This window comes from Danio aesculapii, chromosome 8, assembly GCF_903798145.1.
Source record: "Danio aesculapii chromosome 8, fDanAes4.1, whole genome shotgun sequence".
NCBI classification, from domain to species: Eukaryota; Metazoa; Chordata; class Actinopteri; order Cypriniformes; family Danionidae; genus Danio; species Danio aesculapii.
The window spans coordinates 42,942,380-42,964,212 of NC_079442.1; the positions used below are offsets into that span (position 1 = coordinate 42,942,380).

Genomic DNA, 21,833 nt, shown 5'->3' on the forward strand with positions numbered 1-21,833 from the left:
GGACCAATTTGAAAAAACAATATTTTGGAAAGATATTGGGAAATCAGGGTTAAAAGCAATAGGCGAGAATAAAGTGATATTAGCTGGAATTTTAAAACGCTTTTTAATGTCTCCCCATGTTAGAAGAGTATTTGAGATCATGAAATTTCTTGAAACATTCAAGTTTTTTAACATTTATAAATTATTTATTTATTTTGTGCTTTAGTATCACACAAAGCTTTTCAGTTTTGTAGCTCATTGTAACAAATCTACCGGTTCAAATTCAAGAGAAAAGAGCAAGCACTGAGGATTTGTAGTTTATTCCTGTTGTAACAGACCTGCATCAAAACCGTGACCCCAAAACCAGGGTACAAAACAAAACATGACATCTCTATATATTATACACACACACACCTGTGTAAAAACTGGTGATGGCTAAGAAGTTTGCACAGTACTCTGTGTGTGTGTGTACATGCACACAATGTGAGTATGTGTGGGTTGCATCTCACCGTCCACGCATGCTGGTCGGGCTCGTGTGGTGCCAGCGATCTGTCCTCTCCGGCAGGCACAGCGGGCCGTCTGCCTGGCGATAGTGCGCTTGGGTTGACTGCTGTCTCTATTCAACATCACTATCTCACATGTGCCTACTGCCAACTGACCTGCGGAGGAAACACATACACATACATGCATTTCAGAAGGCATGGCTTTAAAAAGATGGATATCAATAGTGCAATTTTGATTTATAAACATCAGCATTAATATGTGACATCCCTTAAAATAACCTCATCTTTGAGTGCGTTTCTGTATACCAGTCTGAGTGTCACTGCCAAGGCAATCATAGAGGGAAATAAACATGGATGACTCTCAGTGAAACAACATTTAAAGGAACAATTTACTCAAAACTTGTTTTCTCAGCCTCATGTTGTTGCCAGTGGTGGACAAGATGCACATGTCAAATACTTGAGCAAACAGACAGACACCACAATAATAAAAAAAAAGTACTTGATTTTTATTTTCTTAATAGTAAACGTAAAGAAAATTCTGATTGATGAACTTATGTGTTCTGCACTGCAGTTTTAATATGCTGATAATGATAATTCAAGAGTGCAAACAAGTCAAACGAAGAAAATACACCTATTACTGTATACAAGTATAACACAACCAGGGATGGGCAGTATGTATTTTAAATATGTATTTCAAACACAAAATAGTATTTTGTAATTTGTATTTGATAGGGTTTCTGAAAATGGGTGACTATTTTGTATCAAAATACTTTAATGTCTTGTATTTTTGTATTTTTAAAATACTATTAAATGATTTGTAAGGATACTACGTGATGACATCATTAAAATGCTGCCTCAGATTGATGCCAGTTAGGCTACGTTCACACTGCGAGGCTTAGTGCTCAAATCGGATTTTTTCTCAGAGATGATTGTTTTTGCACGGCTGTTCACACTGCTCTTATAAATGTGGCCAATATCAGATTTGCAGTGTGAACAGATCCTAAACTGACCCGCATGCGCAAAGGTACAGATACGGACAGCACAAAATGTCTAATTATGCACACACGATACTGTATGAAGTAAGCACGTTGTCAGATCATGCTTATATGATTATTACTCTTTTCACAGATAAGCGTGATGCATTTCATGAACTGTAAATGATTGTTCTGCTACTACTAATGTGTATTTCCATTTGAAATCTAAAATAAGTCACTGAAAACACTGATCATTTGTGGTTTATGACAACCGTAGTATGTCACACTTTGACCACTGGTGTAGTGAACTCATCAAGGGTTAATGAGCAGCCGCAGACTGAACTGTGAAAGCGGAGTTGCTTTATCTCCATTTGCAGAGTTATTTCATTTTACTTCGCTATAAACAGCAGACACGTACAGAAGGGGGGTTTGGGTGCTCGAGCACCTGCCCTTTTTTCTCTCTGAGAGAAAGTACTCCCTCCTTTGCACACGGATCCCCTATCCGCAACACGCATGACGCTCTTCACCTTCGCGATCAACCCGTGCCTCAATCGTTAACAAGCACCAGTTTTGCCTCCAAAATCTTTTTCAAAATGAACAACCAACTTTGTGGTAATCACTGTGTGTGTCATTCTACTGTGATGCTGAGGAGTAGAGGATGTTTGCAGCACAGAATGATGACGCATGTCGCTCGAAGATTATGTTAAAGTCGCATGAAATCCTACACAACCGTTCACACTGCGGTCCCATTACAAAACATCAGATCTGTGTCTGATTTAATACTACATATGAAAGTGGCACAGATCTGACCTGAAAAGATCAGATTCCATGCGGTTTGGGCTGTTTACACGATCAATACCTGAGTCACATGTGGGCAAAAAAATCTGATTCGGGCCACATTTGGCTGCAGTGTGAACGTAGCCTTATTTGCCTATAGGCTGATTAAGAAGGTGGTCAATGCTTGTGTATGGATGGAAATTATGCAACACATATAAAGAAAATAACAGACAAATGGCAACAAAAGTCAACGATCACTAAAAAGTTTATAGTGCACAATGCTAAGACCAGTAATATATAATGCCAGTATAGTGTACAATTTGGCATCAGCATCTTTGCTTGAGAAATGAGATGGAATAAAATATTAGTCCTTAAGAACAGGATGTGGAGCCTTCAGCACATAATCATTCTCAGTCTCAGTGCTGCAGGTGGAAATGCAGAGGGTGCTTAGAAATATAAAACAGCTAAAGACTGTGTACTTGTGTTCTGAGGGGGCAAACTGGGACTTTTCCAGTTAAAGAAGAACTTAAAAATTCTTGGGACAATGAGTATACTGCACAAATAATAACAGTTTTGGATGGATTGCTGATGTAGATGCCAAGAAAATAAGACAAACAATACGGGTGTCAAAATTAATTGTTTCTTCTGTGCACCGCGATGCAGATGGGGACAATTCGATATCGGTTCAGTAATAGATCATAACCGGTTATTACATACTGACGTCATTTATCTCCTATGTGCAACGTCGCAGTAGAATACTATGGCGAAGGAGGTGAGGGCGAGTAAATAAAACAATCCTACTACTTAAACATAGATAATTCTGCACAATTCAACTGCTAGTGAGTTTGCTGGAAATCCTTCATTGACACTGAAAAAGGCACAGCACACGAGCCGCTATTTCACTACTAGGCAGAAATTATGTAAAAATCCATCTCTGCCTCTCTCTTCTCTCACTTTGGACATTTGACTCGCTGGCCTGTTCGTGAGGTAACTTTTCTTCTCCTCTTGGCTGTTTAAGCGATACTTGTGGATCCCGACACGAGGGTCCCCGAGGTGCGAGTTTTCTCCACTGTGTCTATTACGGATTACTTGTGATAACAGCATATTATGCACATATAGACTGTAATCGTGGCTGTTCTTCCCATGTCACTCATCGGTGAACAGCGATTTCAATTCTAAAGCCAATCGCAGTTCTTTCTGTTCAGCTGGTGACGACAATGACCAATCATAGGCGTATAAGACCTCGCTTGACAGCGCTCAAAAAGCAAGATAATATTACATTATAATATTTACATTAGTTTATTTGCTATACATGCTCATGCTGTCTTCTGTGCATGTATTGGAGTTTTGTTTGAAACATTCAAAAAGAGTACTTTCTTTGAGCTGGTAAAATTAAAGGTACAGTTCATATATCTGATTGCTTGTATTAAAGGACAAAATTGTATTACAAATAATATATAATTATTAATATATTTATAGACTTCAATAAAAAATAAATGTTTGTGTTGTGAAGAAAAAATCTAATTATGTATGGAAAGCATCGTCAATGCACCGAGATATCGAATTGAACCGAATCAATGGCATGATAATCGTAACCAAACCGTGAGACCAGTGTAGGTTCACACCCCTAACAAACAACATACAAATAAGTCCTACAGCGGTGACTCCTACATTGGCTGTTTCAAATGCCAGTAGATGATCTGCAGATGCACTGTACAGTTAATGAAGAAATGTCAAAACTGCACAATACAGTATACGAGACACAAATATTTAATAATACTCAAGTCTATACAGACTGGTCAAAAACTCCAGACTCCTGTTATACAGCAGCAGGATGTATATGAAGAGTTTATTTACAAAAAACAAACTACTTTTTTTGAGATATCATGCATGTTTTATGTTCAACATGCTATGAAGAGTAGACTTGCAAAACACATGATTTATGGAAATTACTAAATTCATGCATAAAACATACTTGCTTTTAGTAGTTTTCAGAATTCACGGTTTTACATTAGGTATTGAAGATTTCAATTGCAAAAAAGCTACATTTCCTGAACAAAAAATAAATCAAATAACCTCTTCATATATTATCCTTTTGAAAAATAAGACTGTTAAGAGATTTCACTGGCCACGCAATTGATGGAAACACAATGAAGAGATATAGTATATTCCAACCCATTATCTGCATTACATGGTTTTTACAGTGATTAAAGAGATTATCTTCTAGACAGGACTTTCTGTATGAATTTTGTACAAAATTTAAGCTAAAATGAAAGAGAAAGTCTAATTTAACGGTGAAGGGATTGATTGAATATTCCTATTGATGGAAGTTTGCGAAGAAATGTCATGCTCCCTTGTAAAAGTATTTTGTAGTATCTTGATATCCACTGATAACGCTCATTCAATCAATCAAGTGATAACATTCGATGGGGGTGTTTAAATCAGCAAGTTATTAACTGAAGACATGAATTTATGAGAACGCAGCAAAATTAAATGTTCCTTAAAATAGAAATACTCTGACAAAAGTACAACCTAATATTTTTTATGAAATTAAATAAATGCAGAATTATAAAAATTTTATTATAAAAAATAATAAAGTCAACTTAACTTTTGCAGGTGGTAATGGGTTTACTCACCTTTTATAAAAAGTCAACTTGTAGCTTTTAAGGAAGCAAGTTTACTCAAAATTTGTTAAAATTAAAGTAGCTATTGTCACTTTTTACAGTGTAAGTATAGTAATGAATAAAAACTATTTAGTTAATGTTCATAATTGGTTGCACCAACCAATAGTGGACAGTAGCTAAGCAGTTTTTAATCAAGCTCCAAAATTTGCTTGATTCGTGTCCTATAAATGTGGCTAAATTTACTCAACTGTATACAGTCATCTGATTCATTTGTGAATGAATACTTTTTTTTTACTCAGAATTCTTTTAAATGAATGCTCACTAAATTGGGTGAAATGATTTATTCATGAAACAGACTGGGTTTAACTCTCTGACTTAATGTTTCGGTCTCTTTAATTTTGACTGTGCCTTGCACAAATCTAACATGTCCTAAAAGTAATTTTTTTTTCCATGTACTTTGATGATTGAAAGCGCCTGTAATCACTCACTGTAATTGCATGGAAAAGAACAATTTGTATGTTTCACAATAACAGAAGGCCATTTTTATTAACGTTACCTTCTGAAATAATCTTTTAAAATACATATCTATTCCTGAATATGAGCCGAAAACCTCATTTTTAATTACCTTAACTATGAAAATGTTGCAACACAAATGCTAAATCTTTCAAATACCGCCAAACTTATTTTACATCAGACCATGTGAAATAAACTTTCTTATTTTTGGGTTTTAATTTTGCTTTTAAATGAAGGAAACTGCACTTTCAGGCCTTTTAAGGTGTCACTCTCTATACATAGCTGCTTTTCACTTTTCTAAAGGTGTTCATGGATGCTTTATAAAGCTAAATCTCTCTCCTTCACATCCTCCGACACCACCTCCCTTCAACACTTTCTCTGACAGGCATAAATGCTGGACTGAGTATTTTTTGACACTTTTAGTGCGTTAGCACAGCTTTCAGCTTCTATTCAGGTGACCATGATGACCAGCAAGCTTTGGTCTGAATGGGTTGTGAATCAGACTCTCTTGGTTGTTCTATAGATTCTATAAACTCAATTCACACTTCAATTCTCGATTCACACTCAGCGAGGTTAATGTCGAAAGTAAATGAATATTTAGCTCTGAATATTTAACCCTGATACAAATGACTCGTGAGGTTATTTAGAACATTAAAACATATGCTGCATTATGAAATAATTCATCATATAAGAACGATTCAACAAAAGATAAAAAAAGCATTACTGCAGAATCACACTTTTGAACTTTTACACTGTAAAAAGCAATGAGTTGACTTTTCTTAAAAAACTGAGTAAACCAGCTGCCTTAAAATTATTAAATAAACAAATTATGTGCATACAAATAAAAATTAAGTTAAGTCAAGTTTAACAGTTCCAATTTACAATGTGTTTACTCACTATAAATAAAAACAACAATTTTTAGTCTCATCTGTATCATTTTACAGTGTATTTTTAAACTATACTATACACTACCTGACAAAAGTCTCATCACACATCCAAGTTTTAGGAACATCAAATAATAACTTGACTTCTAGTTGATCATTTGGTATCAGAACTGGCTTATATGAAAGGCAAAAGCCTCTAGATTATGACTATTTTACCAAAATAAAATAGGATCATACTTTGATGTTTAATTATTTAATTAGAACAGTAAGGTCTGATTTTGCTTAGACAAAAGTCTTGTCACTTAACAGAAATAATGTACAGTATAGAATATAAAGTCATGGTGTAGTGGAAAAAGAATTAATAATGTGTATGACTCCCATGAGCTTGGAGGACTGCATTCATCTCTGCAATGACTCAAATAACTTAATAAAGTCATCTGGAAGGGCAAAGAAAGCGTTCTTGCAGGACTCCCAGAGTTCATCAAGATTCTTTGGATTTATCTTCAATGCCTCCTCCATCTTACCCCAGACATGCTTAATAATGTTCATGTCTGGTGACTGGGCTGTCCAATCCTGGAGCACCTTGACCTTCTTTGCTTTCAGGAACTTTGATGTGGATTTGCCCTCTCCTGTGGTTTGTAATGTAATGATATTTCAGGCTGTTGATGTTGCCATCCACTCTGCAGATCTCTCAAATGCCCCCATACTAAATGTAACTCTAAACCATGATTTTTCCTTTACCAAACTTGACTGATTTTTGCGAGAATCTTGGGTCCATGAGGGCTCCAGTAGGTCTTCTGCAGTATTTGTGATGATTGGGGATGCAGTTCAACAGATGATTCATCTGAGAAAATCTACCTTCTGCCACTTTCCAAATGATCAACTAGAAGTCTAGATATTATTTGTTGCTCTTACAATTGGGATTGACGACAAGACTTTTGTCAGGTAGTGTACACTCAAATTACATTTGCTGTTTGTTCAAACTACTTATTTAAAATGAGCTGAAACAACACAATTCTTGAGTTATGTTGACAACTTGACTATTTTATTTTTAATCCACTTAAATTTATAAAAAAATAACAAGTTAACTTAATTCCTTCATGTTGTTCCTACACAAATCGATTGTGTGGAACCCAGCATTTCATTTTACACTGTACTACACCATGTCCTTTTGTTAAGTCTTAAATCTTCAATCATCATTGACTGGATCTGCAGAAAAAGAACAACCTGTACATTCTGGTTCAATTAGAACAACATGTTTTGGTGGGGCTTAAAAATGACAAAAAACAAATATCTAATCCAACAGCTCTGAACACAAACATCAAATCTAATTTCTCAGTACCTATACAATAAAAATGATGCTTGGATCCGTCAAAATGTGCCCAGACAATCAACAGACAACTGAACTGAACTGTTTAGACAACTGAAATGGATCAAAACTGGGAAGCATCAAGACATGCATCCGTACTGATGTAAAGTATTCATAGTGCTTCACTTTTTCCACATTTTCTATACATTACAGCCTTATTTTTAAAATGGATTAAATTCATTTATTTCCTCAAAATTCTACACAAAATACCCCATAATGACAGCGTGAAAAAATAGAGTTTTTGAAATTGTTGCAAGTTTATTAAAAATAAAAAACCTTAAAAAAATATTAAATAAAAAAAAATAATAAAAAAAAAAAAAAAAAAATCACATGTAAATCAGTATTCACAGCCTTTGCTGTCAAGCTCTTAATTGAGCTCAGATACATTCTGTTTCCACTGATCATTCTTGAGATGTTTCTGCAGCTTAATTGGAGTTCACCTGTGGTAAATTCAGTTGATTGGACATGATTTGAAAAGGCATAGACCTGTCTACATAAGGTCCCAGGGTTGACAGTGCATGTCAAAGCACAAACCAAGCATGAAGACAAAGGGATTGTCTGTAGATCTCTGAGACAGGATTGTCACGAGGCACAAGGCTGGGGAAGGTTACAGAAAAATTTCTACTGCTCAAAGTTCCAATGAGCACAGTGGCCTTCATCATCCATAAGTGGAAGATGTTTGGAACCATCAGGACTCTTCTAGAGCTGGCCGGCCATCTAAACTGAGTGATCAGGTGGAGAAGTGCCTTAGTCAGGGAGGTGATCAATAACCCAATGGTCACTCTGAGCTCCAGCCCTCGTCAGTGGAGAGAGGAGAACCTTACAGAAGGACAACCATCTGTGCAGCAATCCACCAATCAGGCTTGTATGGTAGAGTGGCCAGACGAAAGCCACTCCCCACCTGGAATTTGCCAAAAGGCATCTGAAGGACTCTCAGACCATAAGAAACAAAATTCTCTGTTCTGATGAAACCAAAATTGAACTGGAGTGAATGCCAGGTATTATGTTTAGAGAAAACCAGGCACCGCTCGTCACCAGGCTAATACCATCCCTAGAGTAATACAAGGTGGTGGCAGCATCATGCTGTGGGGATATTTTTTTGCAGCATGAACCGGAAGACTAGCCAGGATAGAGGGAAAGATGAATGCAGCAATGTACAGAGACATCCTGAATGAAAACCTGCTTCAGAGTGCTCTTGACCTCAGACTGTAGCGACGGTTCATCGACGGCTGGACAATGATCCAAAGCACACCGCCAAAATACCAGTGGAGTGGCTTTACAATAACTCAGTGAATGTCCTTGAGTGGCCCAGCCAGAGCCCAGACCTAAATCCTACTGAAAACCTCTGGAGGGATCTGAAAATGGCTGTACACCGTCGCTTCATATCCAACCTGATAGAGCCTGAGAGGTACTGCAAAGAGGAATGTGCAAAAATTCCCAAAGACAAGTGTGCCAAGCTTTTGGCGCCATATTCAAAAAGACTTGAGGCTGTAATTGCTGCCAAAGGTGCATCAACAAAGTATTGAGCAAAGGCTGTGAATACTGATGTACATGTGATTTCTCAGCTTTTTTATTTTTAATAAATTTGCAACAATTTCAAAAAATCGATTTTGGAATAAGGCTGTAACATTAAATGTGGAAAAAGTAAAGCACTACAAGTTTCTCATTTTGGTCCTAATCATGTATTTTTTAAAGAAAATAGGAGTTTCTGTGAGACCATTTATGGCGTCTCTCTTTATAAATGCTAACTTCTCACTTCTCCTTTCACTGGAACTTTCAAAATGTGCCCAGACAACCTACAATTTGCACAAATCAAAAAGGAATAAAACAGGCAAGTTTCAAGTTGATGTAAAACTAATTTCTCATTTTGGTTTCTAATCATATCTTTAAAAGAAAATAGGTGCCTGGGGCCGTTTTACTGCATCACTCTTCAAAAAAAATGGTAGCTTTTCACTTCTCCAAAGGTGTTCATTGCGGTTCAAACCATTTATGAAGCTAAATCTCTCTCTCATGTCCACCGAGACCAACTCATCTCAACACTTTCTCTGACAGGCATAAATGCTGTTCTGTGTATTTTTGACACTTTTAGTGTGCTGGCAAAGCTTACAGCTTCAATTCGAGTGACCACGATGACCGGCAAGCTTTGGAGAAAAAAAGAACAGAAAGTGCAAAAGTCTGGCTAGACATTAGCTGACTCACACATTATCATAATCATAATTCACATCACAGAGAAAAGCCTTTTCCTTCACTCCTTCGCTCGTTCTTTTTGTGTTTGATCAAAGAGGAACGTGTCGAGGTACAGCTCTATGAACCCAGCTGTTTAAAACGGCAATAAAAGCAGATTTACAATATTAATTAATCTTGTGTGATTCCGTTGAAGGGCCAACAGAGATGTGATGAAAGGGGATTTTTATATGTGTAATAGAACTGGGGAACATTGATGAATCACCAGCGACTCCTGCTTTAAGATTCCCTTTCACAGGAAGCTCATCTCAAGGGCGCAATAATTCACTCGGATCAGAACAAAAAACGGAAAGCCAATCAGATCTCATCATCCAAAACCCCTAAAAAAAGTCTAAGCATTGTCTCCAAAATGCAGTGACACTACAACTTTAATCAAAGCTTGGTGAAAGGTAGTCTATTCATGCACCATATTCTCTGTTTGTCGGTCTTGATTCCAGCTTTAACCGGCTACTGATTGCAGAGCCCGAACGAGCTTATTGCTATTCATCATATTTTACACCCTCCCCACACCGACATGCACAAAAACAGCAAACCCACCCTCTCTTGCATTAGCACTTGACCCATTGAAATGCAAAGACAGCAGTGTGCAGCTGATGACCGCTACTGCTTGGTCAACACTCGGCAAGGGCTGAGCTGATTAAGATAGACGTGTTGAACGCAAAGCGCGGACTCCCTACAGGACCACCAAATGGTTTCACAGTCCAGCGGCTTCAACAATTACGATTTCAAAACAACAGGTTAAGGTCAGTGGAGTTCGAGAAGACACCTGCCTTTCAGAAGGAAGGAAGAGGGATTGAGAGTGAAGTGCAATGGACACAGTTCTAGAGTGTTGTTTTTAACCCTTTAATGCACCACGTGGGTCTAAAGTAAGCCGACTTCAACTATTTTTTATCTTTACAATCACCTTTACAATGAATTTGTTTAATCACTTGGTATTTCAAGATTTAATCAGTCAACTTGTTTTTGATCAACACATCCTTAATTGACATTTCTCTTTCTTAGATTTTGAGTAAAAATACTTTGTGAACCGACCGTTCTAATGCACAGCATAGGTCTAAAATGACCCATATTCATTCCCTATGTTATTTTAATTATTGGGAAATGTTTCTTTAATAAATCTACAAAATATTTTTTTATAATTTGTTATTCCAGGCATTTTTTTTTACATTAATTTTACACATATGGGTCAAAAAAGACTTTCTGACCCCTGACTATTGAAAGAAGGAAGATATTAAATGGTAAATATAAATGTTTCTTTTCTAAATCTCAAAAAAAGAAAATCATTTATTATTCCATGTATTAATTAAATCTCATCCTTTTGATGTTTTCTGGACAGATTATGATTTTAGTTTATAAACAGTCTCAAAATCCTTTTGTATGAGGAACTACTTTCTTCCACCATTCATTCACATCTGCAGCTGACGTCAGAACAGCAGAAACCGTTGCTACTTCACCAACATCACTTTAAAGCTAGTACTTGAATGATTCTCTAGCATAATGTCTAAAGTGATGACAAAACAGGGGATTTTGCTCACATTTTAAGATTATAAGGCTAAACAGCATGAAATGCCATCAGTCTACAGAGATTTTCCAGTATTTCTCTGTTGCAATTGGAATATCATAATAATTAACCCCCAAAAAGCCAAAGCAAAGCAAACACTACTAGACTACTGTTGTTTGCGATAATGTCAAACACATGCGGGCATTTCTTCTTTCTTTCTTTTTACTAAACTAGTCTCATACTTGACAACCCTCCCATTTTTCCCAGGATGTTCCAGTATTTTACAGTTCTATCCTGCTATCATCCCGTAAAGCTATTGTCCCTTATTTCTCCCATACTTTCCATCTTTCTTTGAAGGGTGACAATAATATACGCAACACATACCGCCGAACCACCAGGGGACGCCCCTCGCTCTTAAATGCGAGTCTTTTCTGTGCTTTCATTTTTTTTAGGCATGAAAACACTTTAAAATAAATATACAGCAGGATTCCCTTCCTTTTCATTACCGGTGCCTTCCCCTCTCCTATGCAATCCTCAAAACAGTCATATAATGGGGCGTGACTGTCAGCTTACGCGCCCCATAGTAATACATAGACGCTGTTTCCCAAACGGATTCTGTACATGCGATTTGAAGCGAAGTGAAAGTCTGGGTTTTAGGTTCGTGTTTGAACAGACATATTTACATCATAATAATATTAACATCTAAAGATGTCGATCTTGGCGGGGATTTTTTTTTCAAACACAACTAATTTTGTCCTAAATAACCATATACATATAGTAAAGCAATCGAACGTTCGATGTGTGCATTTTTAAAGTGACACCTCGGTTATTTAATTTAATCAAACAAAAAATCTAAACAAATGAGATTTATTCGTTGCTCTTTAATCAGAATGTGTAAGTTATACAGTGAAGAAAAGATTAATGAGATTTGATAACTTGATTCTATTTCTTTATAATAGCTATTAATTGTAATAAGCTAGACTGTTTGCTAATTTATTTGCTGCTAATGTATACTATTTATTTTTTATTTGGTAAATAATAATTATAAAACATTACAGACCAAAACAGCTCCAGATAAACATATTTAGTAATGTGTTGTTGGTTTTTTTTTTTTTTTTTTTTTTTGGGGGGGGGGGGGGGGGGGGGGGGGGTGTGTTGGGGGTACTAATGCAAAGTGATTTAACATGAAGTATAGCTTTATAAGTGTAATACATAAAAGTAATACATGTTAATCGAAATTCTAAAAACTATTTACATAAGATCTACATAAAAGATGCTAATAAGCGTTGAAACGCATCATCATCGTCCAAAGAAAAAGGTTTATTCCATGCATCAAAGTGCACAATAAAGTTATTATCGCTTAAGAATGAGTCGATTCTGAACCATTGAAACAAATCGTTGGAAATTACTGTTTCATTTCCATACGGGGTCTATTTGGATCAAATATTAATTTGTGTAATAATAATAACCTCTTCATGGGCTGCCCGTGAACCAGGGTTGCCATGTCCAGTATTTCTACTGAATTGGGATACTTTTAAACCATTTAACTTGGGTTAAAGGTTTGACATGCATTAATTATATTTATAAATATTGACATTTATATGTTATCAAATTTATGTTCTACCAATGATTAAAAAAAATGCTAGAATGATGAAAGAGTAAACACAATTTTATGAGGTGCAGGGGCATTTTGTGAGCTGCTGTTTTTGTTTCTATGGTAACAGATTGGCAGACTGTCTAGGATTGTTGCTAAATCATAACTGCAAAGTACATGTTATCTACAGAAGAAAGTCTTACAATTACAATTAATATCTTAATTAATAATATACATTTTTTCAATTTAATCCATATCTTGAATGTATAATGTGTTGTCAATTTAAGTTTTAATGACAACATAATCTATATAATCACAAACATACTGTAATTTTTCCATACAGTGATGTAAAATATGGGGCTAGTTTGAGGCTATTTTTGACTCCCTATTGTGCTAGTTTGGCAACCTTGATGTGAACATCAGCTGGTGTTTTTTAACAACATCATGTTAAGAATCATGCATTTATTTTTGAAACACACACATACAAAAACTCCACTAACGGTACAAAAAAATCCTGTTATAAACCAATGAAGCTGAATGTATCTCCTAATTGCATAAAAAATTTACTTTGATGTTTATGAGAGAATTTACGAATATGATCCTGTATGTACAGGGCTTAAATAAAACTTGACTCACTCGTACAAACAAACATGAAACCCTCACATACATCTTAAGTAGAGAAAGTATTGTGTATGTGGGTTCAAAAATGCTCAAACACTGGTGAATTCAGAATTCATTTGGGACACTTTTTGCCATTGGGATGATCAAAAAAAAGTGTCTCAATAGACCTAATAGATTTAATGTTACTAGCACATACAGTACATGCAAACCATTCACTTACATACATCTATGAAACTATCACAGCAAACATGCAAATTCTTGCATCTAAGAAATGACTAAACATGCAGAGTCTTTTGCATAACTGTGGTACAAGTACCAAAAAAGCCTCCAGAGCTAAAATCCAGGCTACATCGATACTGATCCAGATTTGATTAAAACACACTGTACTAGTATCGTCAAGCATTTTCAATACTTACTAAACTAAGCATTCCAGGCATTGTAAGGGTGCTTTCACATCTGTGGTTTGACTCATTTGGTCCGGACCAAGGATAACAAATGATACATTGTAGCATTTTTCTGCCGTTTTTGGGTCCTTTTCACACCACACACCATATGCTTTGGTCAGAACCAGTTGAAAAGAACCAAACTGCAGTCATGAGACAAAATCCACATCACTCATTGGCCAGATGTTGTTGAACGTATTTCCTAAACTGCTTTTCAATTGGTCAAAATTAACATGTGGGAAAATGCCAATGGAACTCCCGCAAGTAAATAATCCGGCAGACACAAAATGTCACTTATTACTATGGAGGAACGACTGCGCTGGCTGATTGTATCCCTGGTCATAATATACTACATAATTTGTACACATCACTTTAGACAAACTATAAATTTCGAGAATGAAGCATGGCTGCGGCTTAAAAAAACAATGTTTTAATGCACTGCAAACGGTGAAGGAGCATCGCAAGTCACTTCAGGAGGAGGCGTGAATTAATTTAGCTAAACTGCGACATGGTCATTAGGGTTGGGTCGATAGACAATGCCATCGTCCATCGCTGATGGCCAACAGACATCACAATGCTGAGCTGGAATCGTAATTCTCCGCCCTGCCCCAGCAGCAACCTGCTCAAGAAAAATACACACTTAGGTCCCGTTTGCACTAATACTAACACTAATAATAAATGAAAATGATCCACGTCCACATTAACGTTTTATCTAGCATTTCTGAAAAGCCTCATTCCACACTATACTGCTAAAAACGCACGTCACGTGACCAGACACACACACACAAACACTGTTGTGCACTGCAGTGTAGGCTATGCGTGCGACTGACACCGAGTTCCAGCAGTCACCCCCGAGAGCAGTGCACATAAGACAGCTTATCAAGGATGTACCACTGGATCGCGTCTCACTATAGTTGTTAAATGTGATATTTAATTAATCTTGTCTCTATAATGACTCTTCTGTCTTTTGAATTTATCCGGTAACGTGTCACAGCATCAGTACACTGTTCAATCTCTCGCTTTCACACTTGTACTTAGTAATTTTAGTGAAAACCTAAGATACTGTTGGTTGGGTGTTGTTGGTTGTGCACCTTTTTTACCAACCAAGTTTGTCGACGCCATCATAACGACACAGATCACTCTGCCTATTCATGCCAGAGTCACGTGGGAAAAGTGAGTGACAGGTGGTAATTTGTGTGTAACTTATCTTATTAATTTATAATTTGCGTATGGGTAAAATAAAGACCATGCAGGTCAGGTAGTTGAAATGGTGGGCAACAAATGATTAATTTGTTATGAATTATTATTTAATTATTCATAAATAATAATTTCACCGCCACCTACGACGACGATGCCATCGTCCATCGCAATGTTTCACATTAGACAACGTATGATGCCAAATTGGCCCAATCCTAATGGTCATCTTTCGGATATATTACCAACGATCCATCAGGTAATGTTTTTCCCTCTCTCTCTGTTTAAAATTGTTGGTAAAGCGCTGTCATCAAATATTTTTCCTCCACACCCCATAAGATGGGACAGTGCATTGGACTACAGTAGCTGGATTAGTCCAAAAAGGCACAGTACTTTTTGCGGCTGGGTCTGTTTTAGTTCGGATCATGTTCTCACTACAAACGCACCACTCCAGGGTTTGTTTGAAAGCGTACCGAGACAACCTCTTTAAGGAGGTCTCAGTACGCTTTTTTGGTGCACACTCGAGTGCGATTGCTACATTCACACTTGCCCAAACAAAATGCACAAAGAGGGAAAATGAACTCTAGTGCGATTCAACCAAACTAAATAAGGCAGGTGTAAAAACACCCTAAGAAAAAAGTTTTGAGAAAGTGTTTTTTTATGGATGGAAACCCATTACAGAAAGTGTGCCAAACAAACTTAGCGTCCTTTAAAATAGCAAAGAAACTAAAACATAACTTTGCCCCAATGAAATAATAATCAAGTTAGAATCTGTATGTTAATCTATAAGCGTGTGTGCTACAAGACAGTGACAAAATTCACATTTAGAAGATATAAACATCCAAAGCTTGCAGTTAGTCACTTCCGCCTAAATAGATCAAACTTTTTTGACGTCACCTCGACCTTCAGTTTCTCATCAAATCCTGTGACCTCTAGTTTTCTGATATGCCCCGTCCCCTTTAAGATTCTATATGCGCTTGAACCAAGCGCAACCTCCCGCTCTCCCTCGTGAAGCAAATACGGAAGTAACTGAAACTGCAATCCATCGAAATTCCGCTAGTCCTGGCTCCACAGAGTAAATTTCTATTGAGTCCACTGTTAAAATGGCCATCTTTACAGCAGAAAAGGTGTTTACAGCCTGGGACAAAGAAAGATTTTGGAGTATATAGCTAATATTACCCTTCATGACAACCATAAGGGAGGTCATCCGTATTGTTTATATTATGTTATATTAAGCCTGCATAATTAACGGCGTGGCCACTTGAGTGACAGCTAGGTCTCACTGGTTGCTGTCACTTCACCTCAGCTGATTCCGGCTGATTAGCTGCTGAGCTCGCCATATGCATCGTATTTTTGTTTTGTTTTATGTGGCTTTACACAGTCAGTTGCTTTTTGGAATTATTTCTTACAATTATCAGGTGATATGGCCATTGCTTAATTTGTGAATTATGAGGTCCCGGAACAAATTGGGATAACGGATCCGGCATGTTACCCGAGGATGCCTTGCATTTACTAACACAAACTATATTTTAAGTGTTCAGAAGTTTCAAATTTGCGTTTTCCTCCTGTAGAAAAACATCATATGAACAATGTTTAGTGGCTCAATGTATTAAAAGACTAAACACATGTGGTCAGAACACAAACGAGTCGCAGGTAATGAAGTGTTAAGCGTTTCTCCCAAAGAAAAGGCCGTCTAAGCAAAATGCAGGCGTCTGTAGCGTCGCTCACGCTCCGCTTCTTTGCCCTTGTTAGGTCACCCCCGGTTGGTGATATGACGCGCGAACAAAATGGCGCTGGTTGGCCACGCCTACTTGTTGCTTCTTTTGCATTCTTAAGAAACCTAAAGGCAACGTCACGGATACTACATCCATATATTTTACAGTCTGTGGCTTGAACACAACCGCTTTCACTGACAGAGCTGTGAGAAAAACAAAATGCTAATGGATATTTTTAGGGGGAGGAGCTACGCTAGGCTCCGCCCTGTCTGCATGCTTCAGTTCACATTACCTCACAAGTCGCACTTCACAGGACCTTTAATATAACAACAAAAACACCTGAATGTTTCTGAAGGATGTGTGATTGTCTAATTAGTGTATATAAACCATAAAACCTCAGAAAAGTTTCAAACAAATACCAAAAATTACACGGCAAAAACAAAAACTTACGTGCAATTTGAGGCCGCACGTGCCAGATGCAAAGTCTATTGAAATTGTTTTAACCTTGATGGCGATGGGGGCATCTTGTTGAGTGGAGATGAGAAATCCCAGCAGACATCATTATTGTAAAGACTATGGAGAACGCTGAAGGTCACCCCGCTCTGTCTCGCTCGCTCTCTCGCTCTGATCAGCCTCCTCCAAAATAGAGCCACAACCTCTTTCCATAACGGCCCACATTAATCCTCCACAGCTCAGAATTTAGATAAGAGAATTAACCCCTCCTTCAGTCCTCTGACGCTTCTCTGTTTGCCCCTTTTTATTCTGTTTCATTCCAGACCGGGGGTGTTTTCTTCAACTGCGGACACTTTTGGATCTACTTGGCACACTTGGACTAGTTTGATTTGTCCGCTACATGAAGACGTCTGCTTTTTGTGTAATTTCTGAAAGTCTCCTGAAATGGTTCGATGTTGCAGTTCAGTTCACTTTATAAAGTAAACACTGGTTGCTACTTAAAGGGATAGTTCACTCAATTTTAGTCTTAATTTACTCAAGCTTCACTTGTTCCAAACCTTATAGACACTAATTAGAGACAATTGCACATGCTTTAGAAACGTGCAGATTTTGTTAAGTTCTTTGCAGTTATTTTGAAGAAATTTTTCACATTATGTCGAAAATTATGTCAAAATTATTAACCCCTTTAATTTTTTTTCGACTGTCTACAGAACAAACCATCATTATACAATAACTTGCCCAATTACCTAGTTACTTAACCTTGTTACGCCTTTAATTGTCACTTTAAGCTGTATAGAAGTGTCTTGAAAAATATCTAGTAAAATATTATTTACTGTCATCATGGCAAAGATAAAATAAATCAGTTATTAGAAATGAGTTATTAAAACTATCACGTTTGGAAATGTGTTGAAAAAATCTCCTCTCCGTTAAACAGAAATTGGGGGAAAAAATAAACAGGGGGCTAATAATTCAACTGTATGTTGATTCTTTATTTTGGTCTCTTGTCAAGACAAGATCTAAAACGATAGGGATTAAGCCAAAGGAAGGCTTTATAATTTTTATGCACAAACTTTTTCTCTCTCTCAAATTTCGCGCCCCGGAGCATCTGACATGTACCTCACTCAGGAAATGCATCAGGGCTTCCCCTACCATAATACACCTAAACGCAGATTGCCGTAAAACTCGTCACAGGGAAGCGTTTTGGTTGCATGCTGCATGCTGTTCTGTCTGTTCCATTGCTCCGTTTTTTAGATGTTTTCTCACACTTTTTTGCAGTCTGAAGCGTGTCAATTGCACAAAACGCCCAATTTGCACTACAGGACGTCTAATCGCATCTTTGCATTGACTTCACATGTAAATCACTCACGCTTCATCTGCATCTGCTTACTGCACAGGCTGCAAAACACCTCCCCGCCCCCATGTACTAGAACACTTGTGAGGGCGCAGGTGAGACATTATTTTTTTTCAAGAGACACTCAAATACATCACGTGCGCTGCGTATGCAACGTCTATAAGTAATGCAAAACATTTAATTGCAAACTGAAAGAAATATAATTTGATTATATGGTTTGGAATTTGATGTTTGAGATTATTTACATTTTTTGCGATTATTTTGAGTTTATTTAAGCGACTTTGTTGATTTTGCATTGGATTCAGCGATCACAGAATAGCGAAAACCTAGGGGATCTGTTTAGAGGTGTAGTTGCAAGCGTACAAGTTTGCGAATGCTTGTTGGGATGATGGATTTGGGAAATGCCAAATAAACTAACTATATTTGTAACGACGAAACTTGGGATCTGAGACGACTAACAATAGTTTTCGGAAACGCGTCCCTGTTCACAGAAGAAACTCAAACAGGTTTGGAACAAGTGAAAAGTGCTTAAATAAATAGTGGGTATTTTCATTTTTGGGGGGGAACAATCCTTTTAAGTACAGTAAATCTGTGCAAACTCAGCAGGAGGAAAAAAAAAATCAAAATCATCATGTCAAAATGTGCGAAAAGCAAACAGATATTCCCGCATACTATCAACACTTACTTAAAGATTCATTAAATTTTGTAACTTGAAGGTCAAGGGAACAAAACATTAAACATTTAGTAAATCTTTAACTAAGTATTTATAGTGTACAGAATTGTCTGTTTGCTTTAAGTAAATGTTTTATAAAGGTCTTCTAAAAAAAAATCTTTTTTTTTAATAAACTACCTTAATTTCTTGACACATAATGTCTTGTATTTTATTCTAATCATGCTTTACTTTGAAAACTGATACTAATGACATATAAGAAAAACTGTTTCTATATTTAAATCTTTGCTTAGACTTTCATTCAACTGTAAATGCAATGACTGATTTAAGTAATTATATGCAGTATTTGTATCACTTAAATCTTAAATCAAGATTTAAATGGTAAAAATACTGCCTTTAATTACTTAAATCAGTCATTGCATTTACAGTAGAATGGAAATCTAAGCAAAGACTTAAATATAGACTGACCCACATACTTACATTCATATACTCAACTCAATTTGTTTCTAAAGCACTTTCAACCAACCACAACTTTATTTCTATATAATATAATATATTATAATATAATATAATATAATATTAGTTAAACTCTTGTGACATTCATATTACAAATTTATTCATTTTCCTTTGGATAAGTACTTTATTTATCAGGGTTCGCCACAGCAGAATGAACCGCCTACTATTCCGGTATATGTTTTATGTAGCGGATGCCCTTACAGCAGCAACCCAGAACTGGAAACCACCCATACACTCCTTCATTCACACACATACACTACGGAAAAATTTAGTTCATCCAATTCACCTACAGGGGAATTACCAACCTACGTTACACATGACGTCACATGGGTTCAACCGCGCATACGGTTGCAAAAAAAGGCCGGTTGCAATAGCAAACATGTTGTGTTGTGTGGTAGGATACCAAAATCAAATGTCCAAAAATAGAAAACTTACATTTTACGGTACACCACACAGCTTTTAATGCCTACCACAGACATCTTTGGCTAACAGCCATCAGAAGAACTGAATGGAGTGAGGACCTAATTAAAAATGCTGGACTCTGCAGTTCTCAATTTATATCAGGTAAGTTTACACTATGCTGAATCATACACATTACACGTTTTTAAATCCAGCAATGATTTCAGCAAAAAGTTAAATATGGTTAATTAAACTGCAGACACTGAATGCTTAGTATGAAATGTAAAAGTGTAAGTTCACATACCCTGCCGAACAGGAGCATTTCACTGGCAGAATGCAGTAGTTTTGCTTGTTGATGATTACCCAGGCCTTGTACAATTCTGTCTTCTTTCCTTGTCTTTGGCTAGGGAGAACCTCGGTTTTTAACACTACAAAGTTTTGAATCTGGTAATCATGGATCATTATTTCTTGCACATGACCACACAGAACAAAATCCAAAGACTTGTAGGCCTTTAACTTCTCTCTTGTAAAAACACTTGGAGCTTCAATAAGATTATATATTTGGTGGGGCTGGATGCTTGGCCATTTCGTCTTATCCAATATCCATTGGGAGGGTGCTATCGCAAATCGACCTGTCAGATGAACGCCGCTCACTTTAACGTTAATGTTGCCGAATCACTGTGCTTATCGTTGGGTGACAAGATGTTAGAATACGCTGAAAGCATTATGTAAATAATATGTATAATATTTAATCAATAACTTATTTCTAATACAACAACAAATTCTGTACCACATCGGATGTCATTTCCTCGCTGTAAATGCTAGCGCTCCCGCAGTGTGCGCATCCTAAATGTTCACAAACTGGTAATTCGCCTATAGCACATGTCTTTGGACTGTGGGGGAAACCGGAGCACCCGGAGGAAACCAACACGGTGAGAACATGCAAAGTCCACACCGAAATGTCAACTGGCCCAGTAGGGACTCGAACCAGCAGCCTTCTTGTTTCATGACCTTCTTCATGTGAGGCGACATTGCTAACCACTCAGCCATCATGCCGCCTCCATATTACAAATAGTAAAACTAAATATTGTTTAATTAATTTCCAATAAAACGCACCCCTGGAACTTAAAGCGACCATAATTAAAGAAACACCTAGAAATGGCCCACAGAAACAGACAAGTATGGCAACAAACGCCAGCGTTCTATCCATGTTCAACAGCCAGAGGAGGAATGGTGATGAATGGATGGAGATAAGACTCAGAAAACAGGACGAAAAAGAGAGAGAGAGAAAGCGATAGAGTCAGAGGGCTCAATGTGCCAAAAGCTTGACAGCCGTTCCATCACAGATTGTTAAGTTAATTGATATGACAGGCGTTATTTTTTTTCCGGCCTGTTTAGTCCAGACACGACAGAGCGAATCAGACGATAAGGATCTACATGCACCTGGTCACAGAGAGCGGTCGGTGAACTCTGCTTTTTTTCACACTGTACTTCAGGGCTGCACGTTAG

At 37.1% G+C, this 21,833-nt stretch overlaps 1 protein-coding gene across 1 annotated transcript in view; it reads right to left on the reverse strand.

Moving 5' to 3' along the window:
* tafa5l (TAFA chemokine like family member 5, like) overlaps window positions 1–21,833 on the reverse strand; it is a 146,834-nt gene that overhangs the window by 96,239 nt on the left and 28,762 nt on the right. The window contains exon 2 of the mRNA XM_056464026.1: window positions 489–638. Within this exon, the coding sequence (XP_056320001.1) occupies window positions 489–638 (150 nt within the window). The remainder of the gene's footprint in view (window positions 1–488; window positions 639–21,833) is intronic.